The 22,528-nt window shown below is 33.9% G+C and overlaps 4 protein-coding genes across 8 annotated transcripts in view; 2 read left to right on the forward strand and 2 right to left on the reverse strand.

Annotated features, from left to right (window-relative positions):
• LOC140059576 (N-alpha-acetyltransferase daf-31-like) overlaps nt 1-2,984 on the forward strand; it is a 163,672-nt gene extending 160,688 nt beyond the window's left edge. For 3 of the 4 annotated variants that reach the window (XM_072105535.1, XM_072105534.1, XM_072105533.1), the window contains 5 exons: nt 111-226; nt 620-664; nt 1,099-1,183; nt 1,627-1,680; nt 2,173-2,984. In XM_072105535.1, the coding sequence (XP_071961636.1) occupies nt 111-226; nt 620-664; nt 1,099-1,183; nt 1,627-1,680; nt 2,173-2,412 (540 nt within the window). In that variant the 3' untranslated portion in view covers nt 2,413-2,984. The remainder of the gene's footprint in view (nt 1-110; nt 227-619; nt 665-1,098; nt 1,184-1,626; nt 1,681-2,172) is intronic. The other variant, XM_072105536.1, reaches the window with a different exon arrangement.
• A 500-nt stretch (nt 2,985-3,484) lies between these two features.
• Nucleotides 3,485-8,773, reverse strand: LOC140058545 (EF-hand calcium-binding domain-containing protein 12-like). Of its 2 annotated transcripts, XM_072104205.1 has the most exons (8): nt 8,700-8,773; nt 7,701-8,273; nt 7,285-7,320; nt 6,073-6,267; nt 5,415-5,747; nt 4,953-5,157; nt 4,534-4,837; nt 3,485-4,191 (listed from the first exon to the last, which is right to left on the reverse strand). In XM_072104205.1, exons 2-8 carry the CDS (start codon nt 8,202-8,204, stop codon nt 3,933-3,935), a joined length of 1,836 nt encoding a protein of 611 aa, XP_071960306.1. In that variant the 5' UTR covers nt 8,205-8,273; nt 8,700-8,773; the 3' UTR covers nt 3,485-3,932. The 2 variants fall into 2 exon arrangements, with proteins under 2 accessions (XP_071960306.1, XP_071960308.1); XM_072104207.1 differs by lacking the exon at nt 7,285-7,320.
• A 165-nt stretch (nt 8,774-8,938) lies between these two features.
• Nucleotides 8,939-15,327, forward strand: LOC140058546 (OTU domain-containing protein 5-A-like). The gene is made up of 9 exons (XM_072104208.1): nt 8,939-9,512; nt 10,060-10,153; nt 10,553-10,617; nt 11,586-11,742; nt 11,999-12,147; nt 12,608-12,799; nt 13,324-13,546; nt 13,718-13,846; nt 14,075-15,327. The coding sequence occupies exons 1-9, from the start codon at nt 9,054-9,056 to the stop codon at nt 14,173-14,175; spliced, it is 1,569 nt and encodes a 522-aa protein (XP_071960309.1). The 5' UTR covers nt 8,939-9,053; the 3' UTR covers nt 14,176-15,327.
• Nucleotides 15,328-17,552: 2,225 nt separating this feature from the next.
• LOC140059330 (E3 ubiquitin-protein ligase TRIM56-like) lies at nt 17,553-18,441 on the reverse strand. The gene is made up of 2 exons (XM_072105208.1): nt 17,693-18,441; nt 17,553-17,595 (listed from the first exon to the last, which is right to left on the reverse strand). Exons 1-2 carry the CDS (start codon nt 18,439-18,441, stop codon nt 17,553-17,555), a joined length of 792 nt encoding a protein of 263 aa, XP_071961309.1.
• Between the last annotated feature and the right edge of the window lie 4,087 nt (nt 18,442-22,528).

The following is a 22,528-nucleotide window of genomic DNA, read 5'->3' on the forward strand; positions in this document are numbered from 1 at the left end:
ATCAATGTGTTTTTATTAATATCTGTGGCCTTGGTTTGCGCAGGTCTCATCGCCGGCTAGGGCTTGCCCATTAATACTAACATTTTTTAAGTTTTCATTTATTTCTATAGGCTGTTAAAAGGTCTCATCGCCGGCTAGGGCTTGCCCAAAAGTTGATGGACCAAGCATCAAGGGCAATGGTCGAGAATTTTAAAGCAAAATATGTTTCACTGCATGTTAGAAAAAGGTACTGGTATTATTTTGATATTTAAATTCAATTTTAAAGTGTTACACTTTAAAGAACCCAGTACACCTTTCAGGAAGAGTATAGACTACCCCGGTTTTCTTATCAATTTCTGACCCTGTTGTTAATCGCGGCCCAGGATAAACCCTAATAATCACTTTTTATAGAAACTACAGTAGTTTGAATCATAATGGTATATTTATTTAGTTTTTTAAGAACTGAATACATTGTCTAGTATCATATGCACAATTTATACAGGCATATGTGATACATATGTGGCAGTGTACCATAGAATTTGTCTATGATACTGTACAAATTATAGGCCAAGGTACCACTAATAGACTATTGTGTTTTTCATAACATTGTATTGACTTCAAACACATTTTTTTCTTATAGTAATCGAGCAGCTTTGCATCTCTATAAGGTTACCCTGAAATTTGAGTAAGTGTTACTGAACTGTTTTACCATAGGTCAATTTAAAATTACAAAATATGATTCAAATTTTAACCTGTACACAATATTTTGTCCATTTATATTGGCATGGGGTCGAGGCCGACTCGCTCATAGTTCTGGTGGTGGAACAAGTCTTCTCGGATAAGGACTATAAACCATAGGTCCAGTGTACATAGTTAAAACTCAGTTTATCATTCAAGACATCCACTATCAAACTAGTTTGACAAAAAAAGTGTGATGTTCGAGATATGGTAGTGATACTCCCAAATATGGTAGTGATACTCCCAAATATGGTAGTGATACTCCCAAATATGGTAGGGATATGACATCATGTCCAAGTATTTTTTGTCACATAAAGTTTGATAGTGTAGACACTGCTTAAGATAGATAAATAAATATTCTTTTTGCTTGTTTTTTTTTAGAATCAGTGAAATAGAACCAAAGTATTATGCCGATGGTGAAGATGCTTATGCCATGCGTAGAGATTTAACTTATTTTCTTGAAGAGGTAAGTAGTAGTATCATGAAACATACAAAATTCAATAGAAAAATATGTTATATTTACATTAATAATGGCACCTTGAGTGGCTCAAGCATGTAGACAAAATATACAGAAATATTTGTACACACTAGTTCGAGGTTGTCTTTTCTATGTGTGAGTAATAAATTGAACACCGGGCTATAATTTGGCAACAGAAATCTTTCACATGCGTATTAAACATTTTATAATGTAAGTCAATTAATTTCAAGCATGTGAAATTTTACTAATCGCAAGTTTATGCAGGTAATTGAGTAAGTGTAAGAATAATGTCTTCAAACTTTAAAAAAAAAATATTTTAAAAGTTTAAACCTTAAAAAAAATCTGGTCTCTGAGAAGAACATTACTGTATTCTATGATTGATGGGTTTTATTACAGAAATCTTCCATTTTTATTAAACATTCTTTTCTCAGTTTAAAGCTAAAATAACTAGCCCAGACGAGCGGGAGATTCAACTGCTAAAATCAGTAATGCACTACTTTTATTTTTGTTCCTTTTTATCGCTATAATTGTTGTCTTTGGTTTTTTCAGTTGTTGTTGATTACTAAAAATAAACACAATTGTTGTAGTTTTATTATTGTTTAAACTAAACAATTTATTAACGTTAACACTTTACAATTTGAATTCTGTTCTATTTTTAGAAGAAGCTGTGGAAATTAAAGTTATTTGTGTTTCTGATTTAATATTTTTCTTCAGATTTTGATTCAAAGTTGTTTTTCATATAAAAATTATTTCAGATAAATTTTACATTTTGTTTTGTAACTGGTAAGCTCTGTCTACGTTATCACTAGTTTGACAAAAAAAGTGTGATGTGCCCAAATAGGGAAGTGATATGAGGTCACCATATCCATATAATGGGCACATCACATTTTGTTGTTTGTTGTTGTGTAGACTGAAAAAGGCCCAGGTTCATATGTTTTAATCTTTTCCTAAATTCAAAGCATTTTTGTGTTTGTCAGATAAAGGGAGGAAAATGGGATAAGAAAAAGGTGATGGAAGCGGAAAAACCGTTCGCCGAAGCATACGCAAATGATGAAACAGAGACCGAAAAAGCAGATGTTAAAGATAAGGAAAATGCGAAACCACAAGAGAAAGAAACGGCAAAAAGTCCGGAACCAGCTGATAGTAAATCAACCGGCAAAAAGAAACGACGCAGTAAAGATAAATCCGGCGATGCATCATTGGGGAGAGATAAATGATAGTTTAGTAATATTTACAGATCAGACAAAATCCCTCTAGATTTGATTTTTTTAAACTGTGATATTCCTGGGGAAAAAAAATGTTTAGTATTAGAAAATTTAAGCAAACAATAATATGCTTGAAGAGGCACAGGGGTCATTATTTTTATCGTCATTTAATTCTACCAGATACTGATGTCAGTAAATGTTGATGTGCGTTTTACATAGATATATTAAACTACTACTGTTCCACGCGTTACTACACGTGCGTTGCAGAGTGTGGAGCGTATATATGCTAGAATTTATTCTTAAGTTGGGCTAATGTAGACACAGAACTCGAGTCAACTGAAAGGAACTAGTTGCACAAAAGTGCGAATGACAACTTTTGAGCACATATGTTGACTTTTGAGCACTTATGTTAACATCAACAATTTTTTAGCAGATCTACCATCTATACATATAGTTGTTGAATAGTAGTTTGATGGTATCTTTATGGTTTTTTTTTTATTGAACAATAGATTTGTTATTGCAGCTAGTTTTAATTTAAACATAAAAATAAAAATGTGATTCGTAACATAGACAAAGAATTAGAATTTTTATTCGTTTTACCCAGGTCAGACGTGAAGTTACTACACCATCTCCTTTAGGATACCCATTAAGGCCAATTTACACAGACAAGCGGAAACGGTAAGCAGAAAACCGCATGCTTGTCCCACACAGAATTTGTTTCTATCTTTCTCTCCTCTGTGTAAATTGGCCTTTAAGGGGAACTTTTTCATGAAACAAACAAGGGGAAATATATTATAACACCACTATAGCCAACACCTATCCAGGAGACACCCCTATTAAGGGGATGCCTTGTTGTGTCCCGAAGGTGTCCACTTAATAAGGTGTTACAGTACTTAACAATAAAGTTGTATGTTGCAGAGCGTGTGAGGACCAGGAATCAAACATCTTCAAGGAATTTCAACGACCAACAACTGCGGCAACTGATGTATTCAAGACGCAATTATTTTCTAATTTTCATATCCAAGATGTACATTATAAAGAGAAAAGTACGTACTACAAATTTATCTTTAAATATATTTTATTTACATAATTTTCATTTTCTGGAAGCCATTATAAAATTTTAAAACTATATTTATTATAAATATATATTTTTCCAATTACACTTCCTTTGTAAGAAATAAACATTACATTTTACAGTTACAAATCTCTTACAGCTTTAAGCACCCCATCATGCATAAACTTTAATTTCGGATATACTGTACTATTTTTTTTTTAAATGGAAGAAAATTGTTGAGCAAAATATCATACTTGGTATTATACTGATCTTATTAATTGAAACAAACTTTTTAGGTTATAGTTTTTTTGTGATGATAAATATGTGCTATAAGAAAAGTACCATCAGTACTAGACTTTTTAATAACCATTTCAATTAAATTAGTTAGTGATGTCATCAAGATTTCATCATAATGTTATGATTTGGTGTCATACCGATTCGGAAAGTCCTAAAATATTTCTTGATGAGTTTATCATCGTCATCTTCCTTCCAGTGAGTATGATTTCAACTGATCAATAGCGCCCATTTTGACGTACCCATTGCTGTCAATAGGCCACGAGTTGAGGTCGTTGTTGTACCCTAGGTTGCTCCGTTTTGACTGGTGTGTTGACGAGAATATACTCTGGGTGTCCTTGTGTCGTGGCAAGTAGAGCTGTAACTTGTCCAGCATGTGTCCAGGCCAGAAGACGCTGGGGTCGTCGCTTTGGGTCATGCTTATGTATCTCTTAGAAAGATGCCTGTGAAGATTTGAAAACAAAAATATATTAGGATTTTAAAACAGATTAAAAGACTAAAAGATGGATTTTTAATTTTGTCTAGTAGTGTTCACACACAATAAACTTAAGCATGCATAAAACAAACTTAAGCTGATCTGAGTCGCAATTGATACAAATTCTTGTGTGATCTGATTTCAGTGTCGTTCCTAGATTTGATTTAACTCCGGTGTACCTCTGCTATAACTTTCAGGTTCCAGAGGTACATCTGACAAAACTTTGACTACAGTATGTTAGTTTTCAGAATGGCAATGTTAGGCAAGCATTTGAAATACCTTCCAACTGGGGTGTATTTGATATAATTACCTAGTTAGTTCAGTGTATTCCTCAAAGGTCATCCAGCAGTCGACCTTTCTTGACACATATGCTTTCCCACTTGACAGCGTCATCAATCGACCTTCTCTCATGACCTCTTCCCGAAGCGGGTATGCATGTCGTGCCTCTATCAACATCTCGCCGGTACTGCTAACATGTATCTTGTCCGGGTCGGTCGTTTTGGTGGAGTGTTTGACAGTTTCTGGTGGATTAGAGAAGTTACTGGACAACAGCTGACCAGGAGAAGACTTGAGTTTGATGCTTTTGTGCGGTTGGTCTCCAGGATAAAGTAACGCTGATGTTTTAAAATATAAAATTACTTTAGTACATTTTTTGGAAATGGAACTAAGTTTATTTTAGGGGTTTGTTTCTTGAAGCAATAATTTTGAAAAACCTTTTTAAAAACTGACCTTGTTGTAACAGTTTTGGCGTAAGGTTCACATCATGTTTCTTACAGAGTTTAAGAACTTGGTGATACTCCTTCAGCCGGTCTTCTCTGAAGCGATCAATACTCTCCCCCGTTTCGCCTTCCAAAGTTGACTTTCGAGAGTGCTGGTCAATTGCGAGAATGTTGGTCTTTACCTTGTCAGATCTACTTGAACTCTTTCTTGATTTCTATTTAAAAGAAATTTAGAATAAAATAACAGAAACGGGATACAAACATTTTTTAAATGGTTTGTAGTTGTACCCTCCCGCTGAAGAAAAATAGTTCCGCTGTTGGCAAGCAGAATCAATTTTGGAGAGCATGTAGGGCCACAATGTCAAATAATTACAGTCTTGACCGTACAATAATTAATGTCCAATTAAAAGCTGGCTTGTGGTGTATATATAGATGTGTAGATATACTCCATATTCAATAACAATTAGCTAACCTTAAAATGTTTTTCACGTTTGCGCTTTTCAATCAAAGTGTCTGGAGCAAGTGTAATCTGTTCTGTGATCTCTGTAGGAGGAACATCCAGATGAAGGGATCCACAACTACTGGGTGAGGATCCAGAAACAGCAGAGGGGATGCGATCAGTAGGTGGAACCAACGTAAGGGCAGGAGATGTCGAAAGAGCTTGTTTTGTTTTATGATATCTCATTCCTTTCTGGTGTTCTTTCATTCCACCTGCAAGTTCCTTGTAGTCAATCTCACCACTGTTGTCTTTGTCAAGGCTTTCAATGAGGTCTTTTAACAGTTGAGGAGCCATCTCAATTTTAGCCTAATGTAAATAAATAATTTTAAACAAATGACCAGACAAATGAATATTAAGCTCTGTCTGCACTATCAAACTTATGTGATGTGCCCATATATGGACATTATGATGTCATATCACTACCATATTTGGGCACATCACACTTTTTTCATCAAACTAGTTTGATAGTGTACACAGAGCTTTACTGTATATGACAAAGTATGATCCGATGCTTGAGTATAATCCCCCCCGGCTAATTTTAGTACCCAGACCACCTGAAACTATCCTCAGTCATTTAATAGTAATACATTTGAAAACCAATCAATGAAATTAATACATTTTTCGTCCTAACCTCTTTTAAGCATTTTCTAAATTCATCGTTACTAATTGTCCAGTTTTTATCCTTGTCTGCTCGACTGAAAAGGTCAATGACACGCTGTCGCTTTCGTGAAAGATATTTCGACAAAATCTCCATTGCTTCTGGTAGAGGGCGCTTTATCTTTGGAAAAATTTCTTCCTCGGAACTAGATGACTCTTCAACAGTTTTCTAAAGTAAAAATACATATTATTAGTGTTTATTATTATTTAATGAAATCCTAATATAGTAGTGATAGTCATAGTGATGGAGTAAGAGCAGTTTTCTGTTTGGGCTCATGCCTATTACTTGCTCCTGGCAAGATGAATTGTAAAATGTACTTTATACAATAAAATAATAAATAATAATAAAGAATAAATATTATTATTATTATAACAGTGAATGTAACATAACCATTTGTTTTATATTAGTGAACACTATGAAACCCAATAATGTTAATTTTCAATATTATACCATATTTTATAAGTTATACCATTTTGCACACCAGGTTCTGTGTAATATCAAAAGGCTGTTTTGGTTTAGCTTTTTGCCTATATTATTTTTATCTCCATTAATACACGCAATCAGCTGTCATTTTTTCAGTAATTTGCCTATTGATATTATAGAAAGTTGTTATGCAACCAATGTAATACTGATAGTTATAAATTCTAAACCATGCACTACAGGAGACTAATGGTAATAGCTCTAATTTGGCATAATGAGAAGGATGCTATCAGAGCTGAGACATTTACCAGGGTGGATGAGGCGTGCATGCTGGATTTGATTAGCACCTTTCTTTATCACCGTAACCAAAGCACAAATATATCTTGAACAGAAAGTGAGAACTGCTCAGTAATACAATAATTGAAATGCTAAAATAACTATACTACTGCAATAAGAATGTGGAAATTGAAAAAAACTGGGACTTGAATTTTCTGTTAATATACGACGATGCCCTGTATTATACAATTTGGAAATCAATAGGTTATATGTAATGAAAAGAGATAACCTAACATGATTAAGAAATATATTATAATATTAACAAGTTATGCTACATCCCTCCAGCTATATTAAACATGTACATGCATGCAACCCAACAATATTTAAATAGCTAGACAATTATGATTGGTATTTGTGCAGAATCTAATATGAATTGCTAATATCTATTGTTGTTTCCGGTAAAGTCTATAACTACTTTGTTCTCAATACCTCATCCTGTTTAGTGTAAAAACACACCGGTGTTTGCTGTTTGAAAAAAGAAAGAATGATTATTTTAAAGTACTTAAATGATGATTTTAGGAAGTAGTAGTATAATCCACAGTTTTATTATGTTAATTATTTCTTTTAGCAGTTATTCTGTAGATGGTAACTGTGGCTGGTTAATTGACAATTTTCATTGCAATTTAACCTGTAATAATCAATCTCTTTGTAACAAAGTGTTTTTTTGCAATATTTATTAAATGGACACATTTGACACCATTAACAAACTGTTCTTAATAGGGTGTCCCCATAGTGTTAAGTCTTATATTTCCCTTCATTCATTTACGGGGAAGTGTGTTAATAGCGGTGTTGCAAAAGATGGTTTCTAATAAATGTAATATCATCCAAACTCAAACATTTTATACCTTTATAGTGTTCATTGTAGCAAGCCTAGCATCTCTCATCTGATTGTAGACCCTTTGTTCTAATGGTGTCTTCTCCTTCGTCATCAGCCATTTTTCATCCAGGCCCATTTGGTCTAGCGACTCTCTCAATTGCTTTCTATCACCCAACCACTTGTGAAATATTTCAGTGCGCTCTTTGAGTTCGTTTTGATGTTTTTCTGCCTTCTCTATCTCACTCAAAGCTCTGTCTACTAGTTGCATGTTCTTTGGTTCCCTTACTAGAGGTTTCAGATACTTTGCAGACTGTCTACCCATCATTTCTCTCCCCGACACTTCGTTCATAGGGGGTGCGATGATCACCCTCCGTCTTGACCTTGGTTGACCCCATATCCGTAACACAGTTCCATAATTCTTTGTCTTGCTTAGATCTCTCTGTTTGTAAAACTGCAGCTGTTCCTCAATTGGGAGGTACTCTGAATTGTCAGGGTTGAACAACCTTTTAAGACAAAAGTCTGACAGCTCCATTCTTCTGCTTTTACCAAAGTCTTGTACTGTACTTCAGTTAGCATGCATTTTGATTTTTCTCCCTCTTATCTGTCCAGAAAATAAAAATATATGAGGTGATCATCAAACATACATGTAACATATTAACAAATGAATATGGCATTCAATATTAATTACTGTAAAAATAACCAAGATTATTTATTAAAATCATAATATATAACCCTGATTTAGATTAGATTGTGGACTATCACACTGTTAATAAACAGGGCGAAACGACTCAATGATTAAGACCATATTATATGCTTAATAATAATATGCTGTGTAGTGTTATGTGCGGCGGGTGAGATCTCTAGCTAGTTAGGGCCAGGCTAGCCTCTAGTAGGCCTACTACTAGAAGAGAGACTTGCCACCTTGAATCCTACATACCATATATTCAGTACGGTAACAATAGATTAAAAATATTGTTTGTTAATTACAAATCCTATCTACAATTATAAATAACCCATTAACGCATACAGTCACAACATTTAGCTGTCAAAAGAAACATGAATTTAGCCTTTTAAACATGTCTATCACACTCGGTCGGTGGTTCCTTGTTTACATTTTGAGATAAAAGCGTGTTGTTGCCTCTGGTTACATTCTATAGAGGGCAGCAAGCAAAACACACCCTCACACAGTACACACACTCTATTTTTATTTTTAATTTAAAGTCCCACAATGCTTCATGCGCCATTTTACACTAATGTTTTGATCGGTCTTCGGAGTTTGCTTACATTGGTGTAAGTTTGTGCCACTAATTTGGCATTTTCTGAGCAGTTTTAATCACCTAAATGTATATGGTATTGTAGTTTGTAACATAGTTGACCAACCATGACGATTTTACCGAAGAAAAATTCTTCGAAAGATAAAAAAGACTCGAAACAAGGAGAAGGCCATCACTCCCACTCGCAACTCCATAATCCGAGTGGAGAACATAGGTCAAGTACAGGAGCTCGACCGAAATGTAGGAATTCGCCTCCTAGATGGCTTTCCGGGAGTTCTAGAGAAGAACGGCACTCATTAAATGAAAGTAGATTAGCATTTAGAGAAAATTATGAAAGCTATGAACGGACAAATCGGCCACAAAGTGCAAAAAGGGCACGTCATAGATCCTCCCCTCATCGAGAACATGTGGGAGGGGCAAGGACAAGTGCTGCCCATACAAGCAGCAGATTGGAAAGTGAAAATGAACAACAACAAAGAGAAGCTGAATCAAGTTTAGGTTATGAAGAAAGAAATAGTGAAGATGAATATGATCTCTCATCTTGTTCAGACCAAGAGTTTGAAGAGGTATAAATTACGCAAACATTGAAAAAAACAATTTAATTTGGGCCTTTGAAATACGAAATTATGAAAATGATACTGTATAAGATAGGACTATTCCGTATTACATATTAGGCCTATATATTATATAAGCTAATAGAGTAATTGTACTGTTTTGCATTTAAGAAGCTGAAGTACTGTAGTTACTAGAAGTAGAGGTTAAGCTCGTCCATTATTATTAGTCATCACGGTAGGCCTAGATATGAGTGACCAACATAAAAGATAATTTCAAAGTGGCAATAAGTCACGTATTAAGTGCAAATAGTGTAGTGGAAGGAAGGGTATTAGTAGTTTTTAACGAAAAAGTGGACAAATGCCTAATTTTGTTAGTTTACGTTGAGTCTAATAAAGTAGTTTCATTACATTGTCTCACTATAAACTACTTACTAGGATTTACCATACAGGTAATATATGTCCAGATAAAAGTTAAGAAAAACCAAGTATCTCTAATTTATGGCATAGTGCCAGCTAATTACCAACAGTTATTTAATTGTTTTTATTGTTCTAAACTTAGTTGGAAGCCCGGTACGAAAAGTTAGTGAAGCAGAGACGAGGACTGATAATTAAGAAGATGGTCCCAGACGGTGGTTGTCTCTTCAGGGTTGTAGGTGTGTAAATTAATTTGTTATCATGGTATAATTCATACTGTACAACCATAGTATTTTGTGTGAGATTCCATTTTTTGTTATCGATCTAAACAGTATGTTATTGTGGGATTACGATGTGAAATAACTGTTGTCTAAAAAAATAATTTTAATTAATATAAATGTTATGTTTGCATGAGCCTACTGTCTACACAAATGTGCTTAATAGTTAATTTTACCAATTTCTCTAAATTAACTTTTTGTAGAATTAACTAATTTAAAAAAGATTCTTTCTTTTAACCATTAAAAACACATTAAAAAAAACACACACTATGGCATTCCAAGGGTGTCCACGATACTTTATATTATTATTATTCTTTTTCATTAGCATTTAGCAATAATGATATTATAATTTCTTTACAGCTGATCAGGTTTACGGTGATCAGGAGTGGCACTCAATAGTCAGACAGCATTGTATGGATTATATGGTACGTTCCATTATATACTTAATTTACAATATGTTTGCACAAAGTCTCTTATAACGGTGCTTAGACTAGCCATGAAGAATATGCTTCTTTAATCACATGCTATCTAAATATTACGTTTTGTAATACAATGCTGTATTATACTGTACTGGCGATATTCAGAGTTTGTTGTTAGTAACTATAAATTTATTATCTATAGTTTATTTAATTTGTTGTGGATGTTATTGATTGATGTAATTGATTCACAGTTTTTATATGTATTTTTACATTTAAGAATTATGAATTTGATATAGATTTAATTTTCTTTTTTAAATAATTCTACTGTATGGGCAACTTGATGTTATATCCACTATACTGTAAGACAGTATAGTCCCAGTGAGCCAGGGGTATGAAATATGGGGAACATTAAGGGGTTGGATTATATCATTTTATTAAAGTCTTCTGTCTAAATTTAGCCTATATTAGGGTGTAGGATTATACTTGGCTATGGGATTACTATAGTATAATATAATATTACATTACTAAAAATTTGTTTTTTTATATTTAAGAAAAAAGAGTGCAATTTTAACTTTTTAATTTATTTTGAATTGATCACTTTATTTCTGAATAAATATTCCATATACAACAAATACAAAATGGAAAATCACACTAAAATAGGATTTTTTCACATCTTACATTAAATGTCAGGACAATTATAACAAATGTTTAAGAAAAGTTTAATTTTGGAAAGAAATGGGAAAAACTACCTTTTTCTTCGGGCCTCTAATTTGATCTAAAATGGTGTTTATTGTAACAAAATGTATTCATGTACATCATTGCATTTAAGAGGTAAATGAAGTTGAAACAATATAATGGTAATTTTATGCAAATTGATCGTTCTGTTTTCTCTCTCGGTTAAAAAAAAGCCTATTTATACATTTCTCACATTTCCTTTCTCATCACCATTTATCTTGTTTTCTTTTCTCTTGCAGATGAAAAATGCAGATTATTTCTCGCAGTTTGTCACTGAAGATTTTACAACTTACATCAATAGGAAACGACTAAACGATTGCCATGGAAACCACGTTGAAATGCAAGCTATGTCGGAAATGTACAATAGAAATATAGAGGTGTTTGTGTACAGTCTAGGTAAGTTACATTGTCATGAAATATAGAGGTGTTTGTGTACAGTCTAGGTAAGTTACATTGTCATGAAATATAGAGGTGTTTGTGTAAAGTCTAGGTAAGTTACATTGTCATGAAATATAGAGGTGTTTGTATACAGTCTAGGTAAGTTAAATTTTCATGAAATATCCATTAAAGAAATGTTTATTGTACTTTTTTTTTATGACACAAGAACAAGAGCTTTTAAAACTAAAGGTTATTTTATATTTTTATTCAACAGAACCAATTAATACTTTTCATGGTATCAACGTGACAGGCAATGCACCAATACGAGTTAGTTACCACCGTAATATACATTATAACTCTATGGTTGATCCGTACAAAGCTACCATAGGAGTAGGGCTTGGTTTACCATCATTCAAACCAGGGGTGAGTTAGTAAAATATTTGGTTTTTCACTATACATAAATATAGCATAATATTAATTATTTCTTGTCGCCAGACAGTTGGGTCTTAACAACTAGACCATAGACTCTCTTTATAGTAGTGAATATAAGGTCAACTGGTAAAAATTCAACCATGTCAAATTATTCTCTGCAGTAACTATGTTGTTTACAGTACACTTTACCTGAAATAAAATTATTTATCAAGCTTTTTTTTGTGTAGCAATACTGTTTATTGCAGTTACTGTACTCCCTCTTTACTTTAAATTGTAACATAAGCTAGAATCATATTATTGCAGTACAGAAAGTGTAGTAACTGCAGTAGAACATTTTTCAGATAATTTCTTACTATTTATTTACTAAATTTAATTGTGTTTGATAAGTGAAGGCCTACAATATACATAATAGTCTAAGATAGTATTGCAATAATAATTAATATTTATATAGTTGGCTGATCGCAACCAGATGAAGGATGCCATGAAGATGTCTGAAACCACTGCCATTGAGCAGACAATGTTGGAGGATAAGGTGGCAGCCACAGATTGGGAGGCAACATCAGAAGCCATCGAAGAACAAGTTGCGAGAGAAAGTTATCTGCAATGGCTCAAGGACAATGAGAAAAGAGCCACAAAGAACACAGTATGTTAATTATTTACCAATATCGTAATTAATAGTGACCTTTCTTTAAATACCTATTGCTACTCAACTATCTATCTGTTGAGTTGAAAAGTCATTCTGTACATGTTCGAAACCATATAAGCATGCGCTGTTAAACTCAATAGCTGTAGTCACTAATAATGCATCAACAATTTGCACAACTACACAAACTCCACTATTGGCATTGCACTCGTGTGAGTAGCCATGAATGTGAACAGAACAAATGGAAATTGTTATAAATAAAATATAAATTAGGTATTATATTAAACATGCTGCATTAAAGAATGTCTTTAATAAGTTCTTTGTTAAGTCATTGATTAATTTAGAACATCCATATACTACTACTTCAGAGTGTTTATAAGAACGGAGTGATTACGATCTTTCTCCATTTTTCGAACCTCCAATAAATTATTCATTTTTCACTGCCAGAAAGACGAAACACTTCCTGACAATCTTAACAGCAAGCAAACAAATGAATATGTTCTGTTTTCTTTTTTTCTCTCTAGTCCAGCACTGCCAGTGCCACCTGCAGTTCAGCACCTGTTGATCCTCCCCATAGAAGGGAGAAGCTGGAAGAGGGTCACCACAGAGGTGGACTGTCTCCAAGGCATAGATCTGGGACGTCTTCAGATCCAAGCTGCTCTACTAGTTACCATGAACAGACAAAACATAGTGGTACACCACCTAGGAGCCCCCTGGCTAGCACAAGTGGTGCTGTTGCAATACAAGGTAACCCTACGGTTTATCACTTGGCAAAATAGAATGTTGACAAGCATAGTACTTGCTTTGTTTGTTAGCACGATAGCGCCTACAATTTTCAAGTTATCATTCTGAATTTTTCATACATATGTATGCATATTGAAACTTTTTCACTTTATTAAAATATTAATTTTGTAATAGATTGTGCCAGCAGCAGTAGTGAGACAGCACTGTCTCCTCTAGCCTGTGCTAGGCTAACGGCTCCTAGTACAAGTCAGGGTACACGTACATCTGCCAATCAAATGCAAGGTATAGCTGCTGGAGCCTATAGTAAGTCTTCCTTTTATATATACTCTAAATCACTGAAACTAAACTTGATTCTGTGTTCATCAGAGCATGACATTTTTGAATTGTAACATAGTACTTAAGATTAATATTTTAGTATTCTTGACATCAATAATAATACTAAAACTTGGTTCCCACTAAGCTTTAACATAATATTTGTAGTATCTCAGCCGTATACAGTTTTATTGATTTTTCTTACATTATTTTTTACAGGTTATTTAGAATGGGATACGGAAGATGCTATTGTGGCGTCAATCCTAGCACAATCTCAACAAGAATATTTCGACAGTTTGAAACGAACGGGCCCTAGCTAATATCATGTGACTAATAGAAACAATTATTATTGGTCATAATTTCACCATTTTCTTAAACAAAATGCATTGTGGGTTTAAAGCATCATTCACATTTGTTCAATCTGATCAACTTTTCTGGTAATTTACAAATTGCATTAATTGCGGTGCCGAAAATAATGGTCAAAGTAACTATTGAGGTCATCCCATTTGCTCCATTACCTAGAAAGTTAAACTGACCTATCCTGTTCGCATTTGGCTTTCCATCTTTGTTGAACTATGTCCGTCATTCTTCCTGACCAAATTTTACTCGGTAAATTGTGTAGCTCTAGTAAGAAAGGAAGTGGAAAAGGGGATTTCTCAATGGATTTTTTTGGTTGAATAGTCTAGAAGAATGAGTCCTTAGAATTCGATGAAATTGAGAATTGTTTTCTTTTACATATAAAAAAAATTGAATCATGGTTTGGGTTAGATAGTTTTCCAAAAACGTTTTTGAATTTATTTATTTAGTGGTTTTGGTGATTAAAATATACATTATAACCCACAATATACATTATAACCCACAATACACACTATTTGAAATTAATGGTGGAATTATGTGTAATAGTAATTGGAAAATTTCAATAAATTTAAAACCATGGTGGAGATAAAATACACACAAAAAAAATTAGAACAATGAAAAAAATAAGAAATAAATAATTATCAATTTTGAAAGCATTTTATTAATTTAATTTATATTTCTTTTAATATTGCGGTAATATATATAAATATATATATTCAGTATTAGGTATAGATTGATGTTTCTATTTCAATTGCGGTTATTCTGTAGGCACATATTTGTAAAAAAAAAGTTTTTTTCTCAGCTGGTAAGTACAGTGCCTTGCTCAAATTAATATTATATTGTTAGAAGCTTTTAAGTTGCATCTATATCATGTGTATTTAACCAATCTGTAATTTATCTTCGGCAGATTCTGTAACACATGTAACACACAGTGTCACATGTGGTACATATGTGACGCTGTATTACAGAATTTGCTTCGACAGGTATTGCCTGATGTGGAAATACAGTACACAGAATTGAGTGCTGTATTAACCAAATATTTTAGGCGAAATAAAATCAACTATTATATCTTATTATTTATAGATTTTTGTTTATTAAACAATATGGAAATAATGTCACAATTTTTCGACATTCTTCAATATGAGGGCGCGTCATCATTTTGGGAAACGGACGCTCGCACTTGCCATTTTTTCCAAACATCCTTTTAGTTGATTGCTTACCTATATTTGCTTGAATGTATTTACTAATGATTGTTGTAATTATTTTGGAAATTTTTTTATTATTACTATTAAAGTAACTTATAACATGGAAAAACTGTTTATGTCACGAAACACTAATAGATTTCAGTTACAGACAACTATCGTCAACACATCCACACGTCGGTAATTTTGTACAACAATGAGTAAATCAGTTTTTACATTCTGTGATGGCTTATATCGCGTTTACGTCAAGTCAATTTTCGGAATTTCAAATGCATCAATTTGTTGCGTTTGTCATTTTCAAATTTTGTTATTCCATCATCTCCACATCATCCAGAATAATGTCTCGTCTTGTATCATGCAATTTAATTATGCATAAAATTGCTTAAAACTTCTATGTGAACGTTAAACAAATAGGTTTTATTAAGCAAATAATTAAGAACTTCTGAATAGTTTATTAATTGAAATAAACAAAATGTATACTTAAAGCAATTACTGCAGGTTTTCTTACCATTACTGCATGTTTTCTTTTTATTTGTTACATATTCTATAAGAAATATACAACACACTGAATAATGTTGATGTGTGCAATTTGTGCTCCTCTGGTCGTCGTCTAAATGCTATACCACTAGATACGAACATAAATACGTAATTCATAAACATTATATGAAATTTGAATTTCGATTTACTGTAAAAGGCTGAATTTTTTATCAGTCAAATAGAAACATGTATTTACTACTGTGCAGTAGCTGTTTTTACATAATATAATATAAACAGTATTTTTTGCATTGCGCTCAGACCTTGTCTGGACAGAGAAGCATCACACTTCTTGTTGGCCTGGCAACAAGATAATGTAAGTTACAATTTTCATTTCTTTATGATACATAAATAAAGTGAAGTATAATTGATTATAAACAATACAGATGTATTATTGTAATATGCAGTTATTGTACCATTAACAATTCCAGTTGTCATCATTTTCTGGCAATTTAAATATGACAAGTTTTTCATCTGCTATTTTCAGCATCAAGTAATATACATTATCATTTTCAAAGAATTCATCCACTGCAAAATTGGGTCCACATACAACGTGCCATTCTCCTCCTGGAAGAGACTGTTGCAATCTTTTCGACACTTCAGTGCATAGCTTATCACGAAATTTACACGTTATGATTACGCGATTGACAATTCGGCAAACTCTTGCGTCAATAACATCATCTCCGTCACTCTCTACAACCTTAGCTTCATAACTAGACAGATTTATATTAGAATCAATCGACTGTTTGTAAACGAAAATCTTCTCGCAGTCATTTACGATAACTGCTTGACCGTAAGTAAATTCAGATAGACAGAGGCCATAGTTCCCACCCATGACACAAACCCAGAATCCTCCGTAAGTCTCGCACATCCTCTTGTTTATGTAGCGAATACGTGTATCCATGATTTCCATATAGTCAAAAGGTATTGTGTATGTTTTTTCTCTGGTATTCTTATAGGCTTCACGGACAACCTGAACCAGGAAATTCAGTTGGTCTGAAGGCATTGGTGTCATCTTGGATGGAAGAAAATCTACTTTTAAGTCTGAAATTAATAATGGAAAACCATTTCTTAAATTAACATGACAGAATGAGCAACTCAAATGACCGAGTGGTTAAGGCAGGGGCACCGTTTACCTACCTAAAGTGCCAACAATTTCGTCATGGGTTCGAGGGTTAGGTTTCGACTCATGCCTCCTAGCTCTGGTGGCGGAACAAGTCTTCTCTGGTAAGGACTATAAACCATAGGTCCACTGTACACAGTTTGTCTGTGTGTACTTGGAACCCAGATCATCATTCGAGACGAGTAGGGGTTACCCCGATGAACTGTTTCACAAAATAGCCTCTGTATCAGAGTGATTACCTGATTATCTGATAGGAAAGTGATTATTTACTATTGGAAATCTTGGGCACATGTGCCTAACTACATAAAATAAAATTTAACAAAATGAATATGATAAAATAAATATCAAACAATTCTATAGTGGTAATAAAAACACTTTATTTAGCTATATTTCATTACAATATAATTGGAGGCAGACAAGTACATACCAATTCTGTGGTCTGCAACTACCCCCAAAGTTGCCAAGACATCTTCTTGTCTTGCTAGGCAAACCATATTTGGTTGAAATTGAATTTTGCTGGGTTTCTGTAGTTTTGGAACGTTCACTGCTGATATTTCATTAATTGTCTGCAGAACATCTGCACGACTGTACGCTAAGTCAAACTCCTGGCCATTTACTTGCAAGTTACTGAAAAATGCTGCTAATTTTGACAAAGTCTTCTGACTAGAATCAATTGCTGAATGTGTTTCAGAAAGATGTTTTTTAGTCGACAGTTCTTGAATCTGAGATGAAATGTTGTCGCGCTTGGTCTTCAGAGCTTTTAATGAAGCATCGTAAATCTTCTCCAATTCACTCTCTGCCTCAGCTACTGATGCGTTTACCTCACCTTCTCGTAACATCAATTTGCTTTCTGCTACACTAAGCTGTGTCTGCATTTCATCAATCTTTGCGATGCCTTGCTCAATATCTTGTCTAGCACGCGAAGCTGCTTCAGAAAGATTCACGCACCAGTGGTTCGGTTTGGGATGATCAAGAACTATACAGTCCCTGCACACCGGCTTACAACATTTCTTGCAGTAAAAATTCATACGCTCACCATGTAAATGGCATCGTGTATTAGTATATTTCTCTTTACAACTTCCAGACTCACTTTTGCCACTAACTGTAAGTTTTTCCATCTTGCTTTTAAAGGCGTCAATCATGCTTGACACGAAAAACATAGATTTGAGGCTTGATGTGGAACCTTTCGACAGGACGGTCACCTCCCTACACGTGGGACACTCAATAAGTTTGTTGAGTTTCCATTTTGAAAGACAATGCTCACAAAAGAAGTGAAGACATTCCAGTTGTTTTGGTTTCACACATTCCTCCATACATATCTGACAATTTAAGAAATCAGACTTTAACTCTTCCAAAGAATTAGTAGCCATCTTTTACTACTGGTAACAGAATTCTATCAAGGTAGTCTCTGAGCAGGAGCCATTTTCTTTTCTTTTTTTATATGGCCTTCTGACCTGACACGTTGCAAGTCCCCCTGTTTGTGTTGTCTGGAACACCACAGTAGGCCTATAGCGTGGGAAACTGCATATGTTATTGTTCTATCCAATAGCCTATGCTTCGACCAGCGGTTGTGTTATCAAACAATAATCTCTTTGAAACCAAATATTGGAAATATTGACAACATAAATCGTATGCGCAAACTGGTCACACAATATTGACATGGATGTGTCAAGGATTAGGCTAATTGAAGACAAATATTTTTCTTTATAACAACTGTGTTTTTCATCGGACCACAGGATCATTTTCTTTCGACCGTAAATTACAAATAATACAGTATTTGAGATTATTACTAAATTGTAATTTTTACATTTAGATTATTAAATTACTCCTCAAAACTTTAAAGCTAATTATGTGCCGCTTTGTCATGAATATCCCTGAATTGATATAGCAGATGTTTATACTGAGGCATTGGTGGTTGGCTAATGCTTATGGCATCTATACGTCACAGCCAATCGCCAGGCCTCAACCCCTTGTTTATTTTTCACCTGTCCTAAAACTATGTCTATGTCATTGTCAAACTCTTGATAAATAATAAATAAAAATATTTGCCTTCACTAACATAATTCAGATCTTGGAGTATAGGCCTACTGATAAGATAGGAAACATATTGAATCTTATGCCATAATACTTTTGATGAAAACTTAATAGACATGGTATAATTTTATTGTAATTTGGTGATATTGGAGTATTCTTGGTATTTAGCTCAAAGTGCAGTTTTGAAAAATTAGAAGCCTACACATGGTTGTGTACATAATTAAAAGCATACATCTGGTTTCAGTTCCTACCGTTTAATACTATGTAGATATTATGAAAATATGGTCACCTGAGGTCACGCTAGCCCCATCAATGCTTGCTGAGGTAAGACCTGAATTGCTTGACATGGTCCAAAAACGAACATATCGATGTTTTTAAGTCAAATTTTATCCACAATTTGTTTTGGTCTTTCACGCTTAGATTTTTGTTCTGCAGTATGGTATCTTGCAGTAATCAGACTTTAACACGCCACTTGTTGGGGTTAATCTGTGCATACCCCTTTTTACAGGATTTGATTTTATATAAAATCTCTAATAGTCCGTTTGGACTGCGCCATGATAGACTTGACGTTATTAAAGATATACACGTGTATTTTTAAAATTAACTGTATTTATTACCAGAAGTAGAAATCATGAACAAAAAACTGTTGTTTACATGGATAGGCAGATCAAATCATAAGAAGCTGGTCCCGATTAAAGAAATTTGAAATGATAATACATTGCAATACATCACCATATACTGTAGATATCTATCGGAATTCTTTACTGTTTAACTCTAATATATTATTTGATTATTTATGATTAGAGATAGTTAAAGATGTTAATACGGGTAGCAAGACAAATTTTCACATTCATAATTTAAATATAACCAACTCTTCATATGCTATTTCCAGCGTCATGTAATATGCTGTCGTATAACAATTAAGAACTTATGAATAGTTTATAAATTCAAATAAACAAAATGTAAGACTAATTTATATATTTCTCAATATATTTTTGTTTTTATTTGTTACATATGTACATGTACAAGAAAAACACACTAAATACTGTCGATGCTTGTTTGTGCTCCACGAATTGTCTTCTAAATAATATTATAACTATACTGCCAAATGAACTGGATGTTTTGTGGCGCCAATCAGTTTTATTTGGTCTACCATTCCTAATTAAATGTATTCTGGCAGTCAGGTGGTATGTGTAGTAGTTAAGGAGAAAAAGAAGTCACAGATTTTGATCCACATAAAGGACATTTTACAATTGAAGATTCTTTAGATGGAATAGGCCCTATTGTTTCTAATCTGTACAGTTATTACTGCATTTGATTATAATATATTAATATGTTTGTTACAGGAGATTTTTTCCCCAGAAATTGCAGATACTGTAAAGGTAAACTACATTTTCCCCAAAAGTAGAATTACTGTATCAACAATAACTATTACAACTACTACCTTCTGGTTTAAAAATAATATTAAATTTTTTGTAATACTGTACTTCAATGAAAAGGGTATGCTAATTTGTATTTTATATACAATATGTATGATAATTTGAAAGGTTGAAATGTGCATGGCAGAAAACTTGAAAAATTGAACGTCATTGCAAAATAATCAACAGCACGCAATTAACTAATCAAATAGCAAAAATACCAGGGTGTGTTATAATGATGTTATGAATGATGTTATAATACAGTATATTAGCAATTAAACCTCTGGCAATCTAAATATGACTAGTTTTTCATCTGCTATTTGCAGCTTCAAGTAATAAATTGTATCATTTTCAGTTAATTCATCCACTGCAAAATTGGTTCCACATATGACATGCCATTCTCCTCCTGGAAGAGACTGTTCCAACCTCTTCACCAGTTCAGTACATATCTCATTACGAGATTTACAAGTTGTGATTACACGATTGACGATTCTGTAAATTCTTGCATCGATAGCTTCATTTCCATCACTGTCTACAACATTAGCTTCATAACTTGACAGATTTATCATAGGATCGTCAGTCGGATATTTGAAGACAAAAATCTTTTCACAGTTGTTTACGATAACTTGACCAAAAAAAAAATCAGAAATCCACAAGCCAAAGTTGCCGCCCATAATACAGACCCAGAATTGTCCGTATGTTGCGCCCAATCTATTGCTTATGTGACGTTTGCGCGCATCCGTGATATCCAAGTAGTCTTTAGGTGTTCTATATGGGTTTTCTTTGATATTCATGTAGGCTTCACGGACAACTTGAACCAGGAATTGATGTTGGCCTGAAGACATCTTGGATGGAAGTAAGTCAATTTTCAAATCTGAAAAAGAAAACCATTTCTCAAAGTTAATTAACATGACACATGATATCTGGTTGTATTTTTTATATATTTGTCATACTGCTATTGAGAGACATTTGGTTCCACCCCAATTTATTTAGCTTCATGCCATTATAGTTCCATACCAATTTCCTGGTATGCAACTACCCCCAAAGTTGCCAAGTCTGCTTCTTGTCGTGCAACGCAAAACATATTTGGATGAAATCTAATTTTGCTAGATTGTTGCTGTACCATCGGAACATTCACTGCTGATATTTCATTAGACTTCTTCAGAACATCTGAGTGACTGTGCGCTATGTCAAACTCTTCGCCGTTTATCTGCAAGTTACTGAAAAATTCCGCTAATTTTGACAAAGTTTTCCGACTAGAATCAATTGATGAATGTGTTTCAGAGAAATGTCGTTTATCATTGGCCGACAATGCTCGAATCTGAGATGAAATGTTGTCACGCTTGGTCTTCAGAGCTTTTAACGAAGCATCGTAAATCTTCTCCAATTCACTCTCTGCTTCGGCAACTGACGCTTTTACATCGGCTTCTTCAGACATCAGTTTGCTCTCCGCTACACTCAGCTGCGTCTGCATTTCATCAATATTTGCGATGCTTTGCTCAATATCTACTCTAGCACGTGAAGCAGCTTCAGAAAGATTCACGCACCAGTGGTTTGGTTTGGGATGATCAAGTACTATGCAGTCCCTACACACTGGCTTGCAACATTTCTTGCAGTAAAAATTCATACGCTCACCATGTAAATGGCATCGTGTGTTTGTGAATTTTACTTCCGAACTTCCTCCAGCCCCACTTTCGTTCATCTTGCTCTTAATGGCGTCGATCATGCTTGACATGAAAAAACATAGATTTGAGGTTTGACGTGGAACCGTTCGGCAGGACGGTCACCTCCCTACACGACGGGCACTCGATGCGCTTGTTGCGTTTCCATTTTGAAAGACAATGCTCACAAAAGAAGTGAAGACATTCCAGTTGTTTTGGTTTCACACATTCTTCCATACATATCTGACAATTTAAGAAATCAGACTTTAACTCTTCCAAAGAATTAGTCTTAGTTGCCATCGTTTACTCATAAGTCCTTTCTGTTTCGTATGGCAGAACATACC

Source organism: Antedon mediterranea, chromosome 9, assembly GCF_964355755.1.
Source record: "Antedon mediterranea chromosome 9, ecAntMedi1.1, whole genome shotgun sequence".
Taxonomy (NCBI): Eukaryota; Metazoa; Echinodermata; class Crinoidea; order Comatulida; family Antedonidae; genus Antedon; species Antedon mediterranea.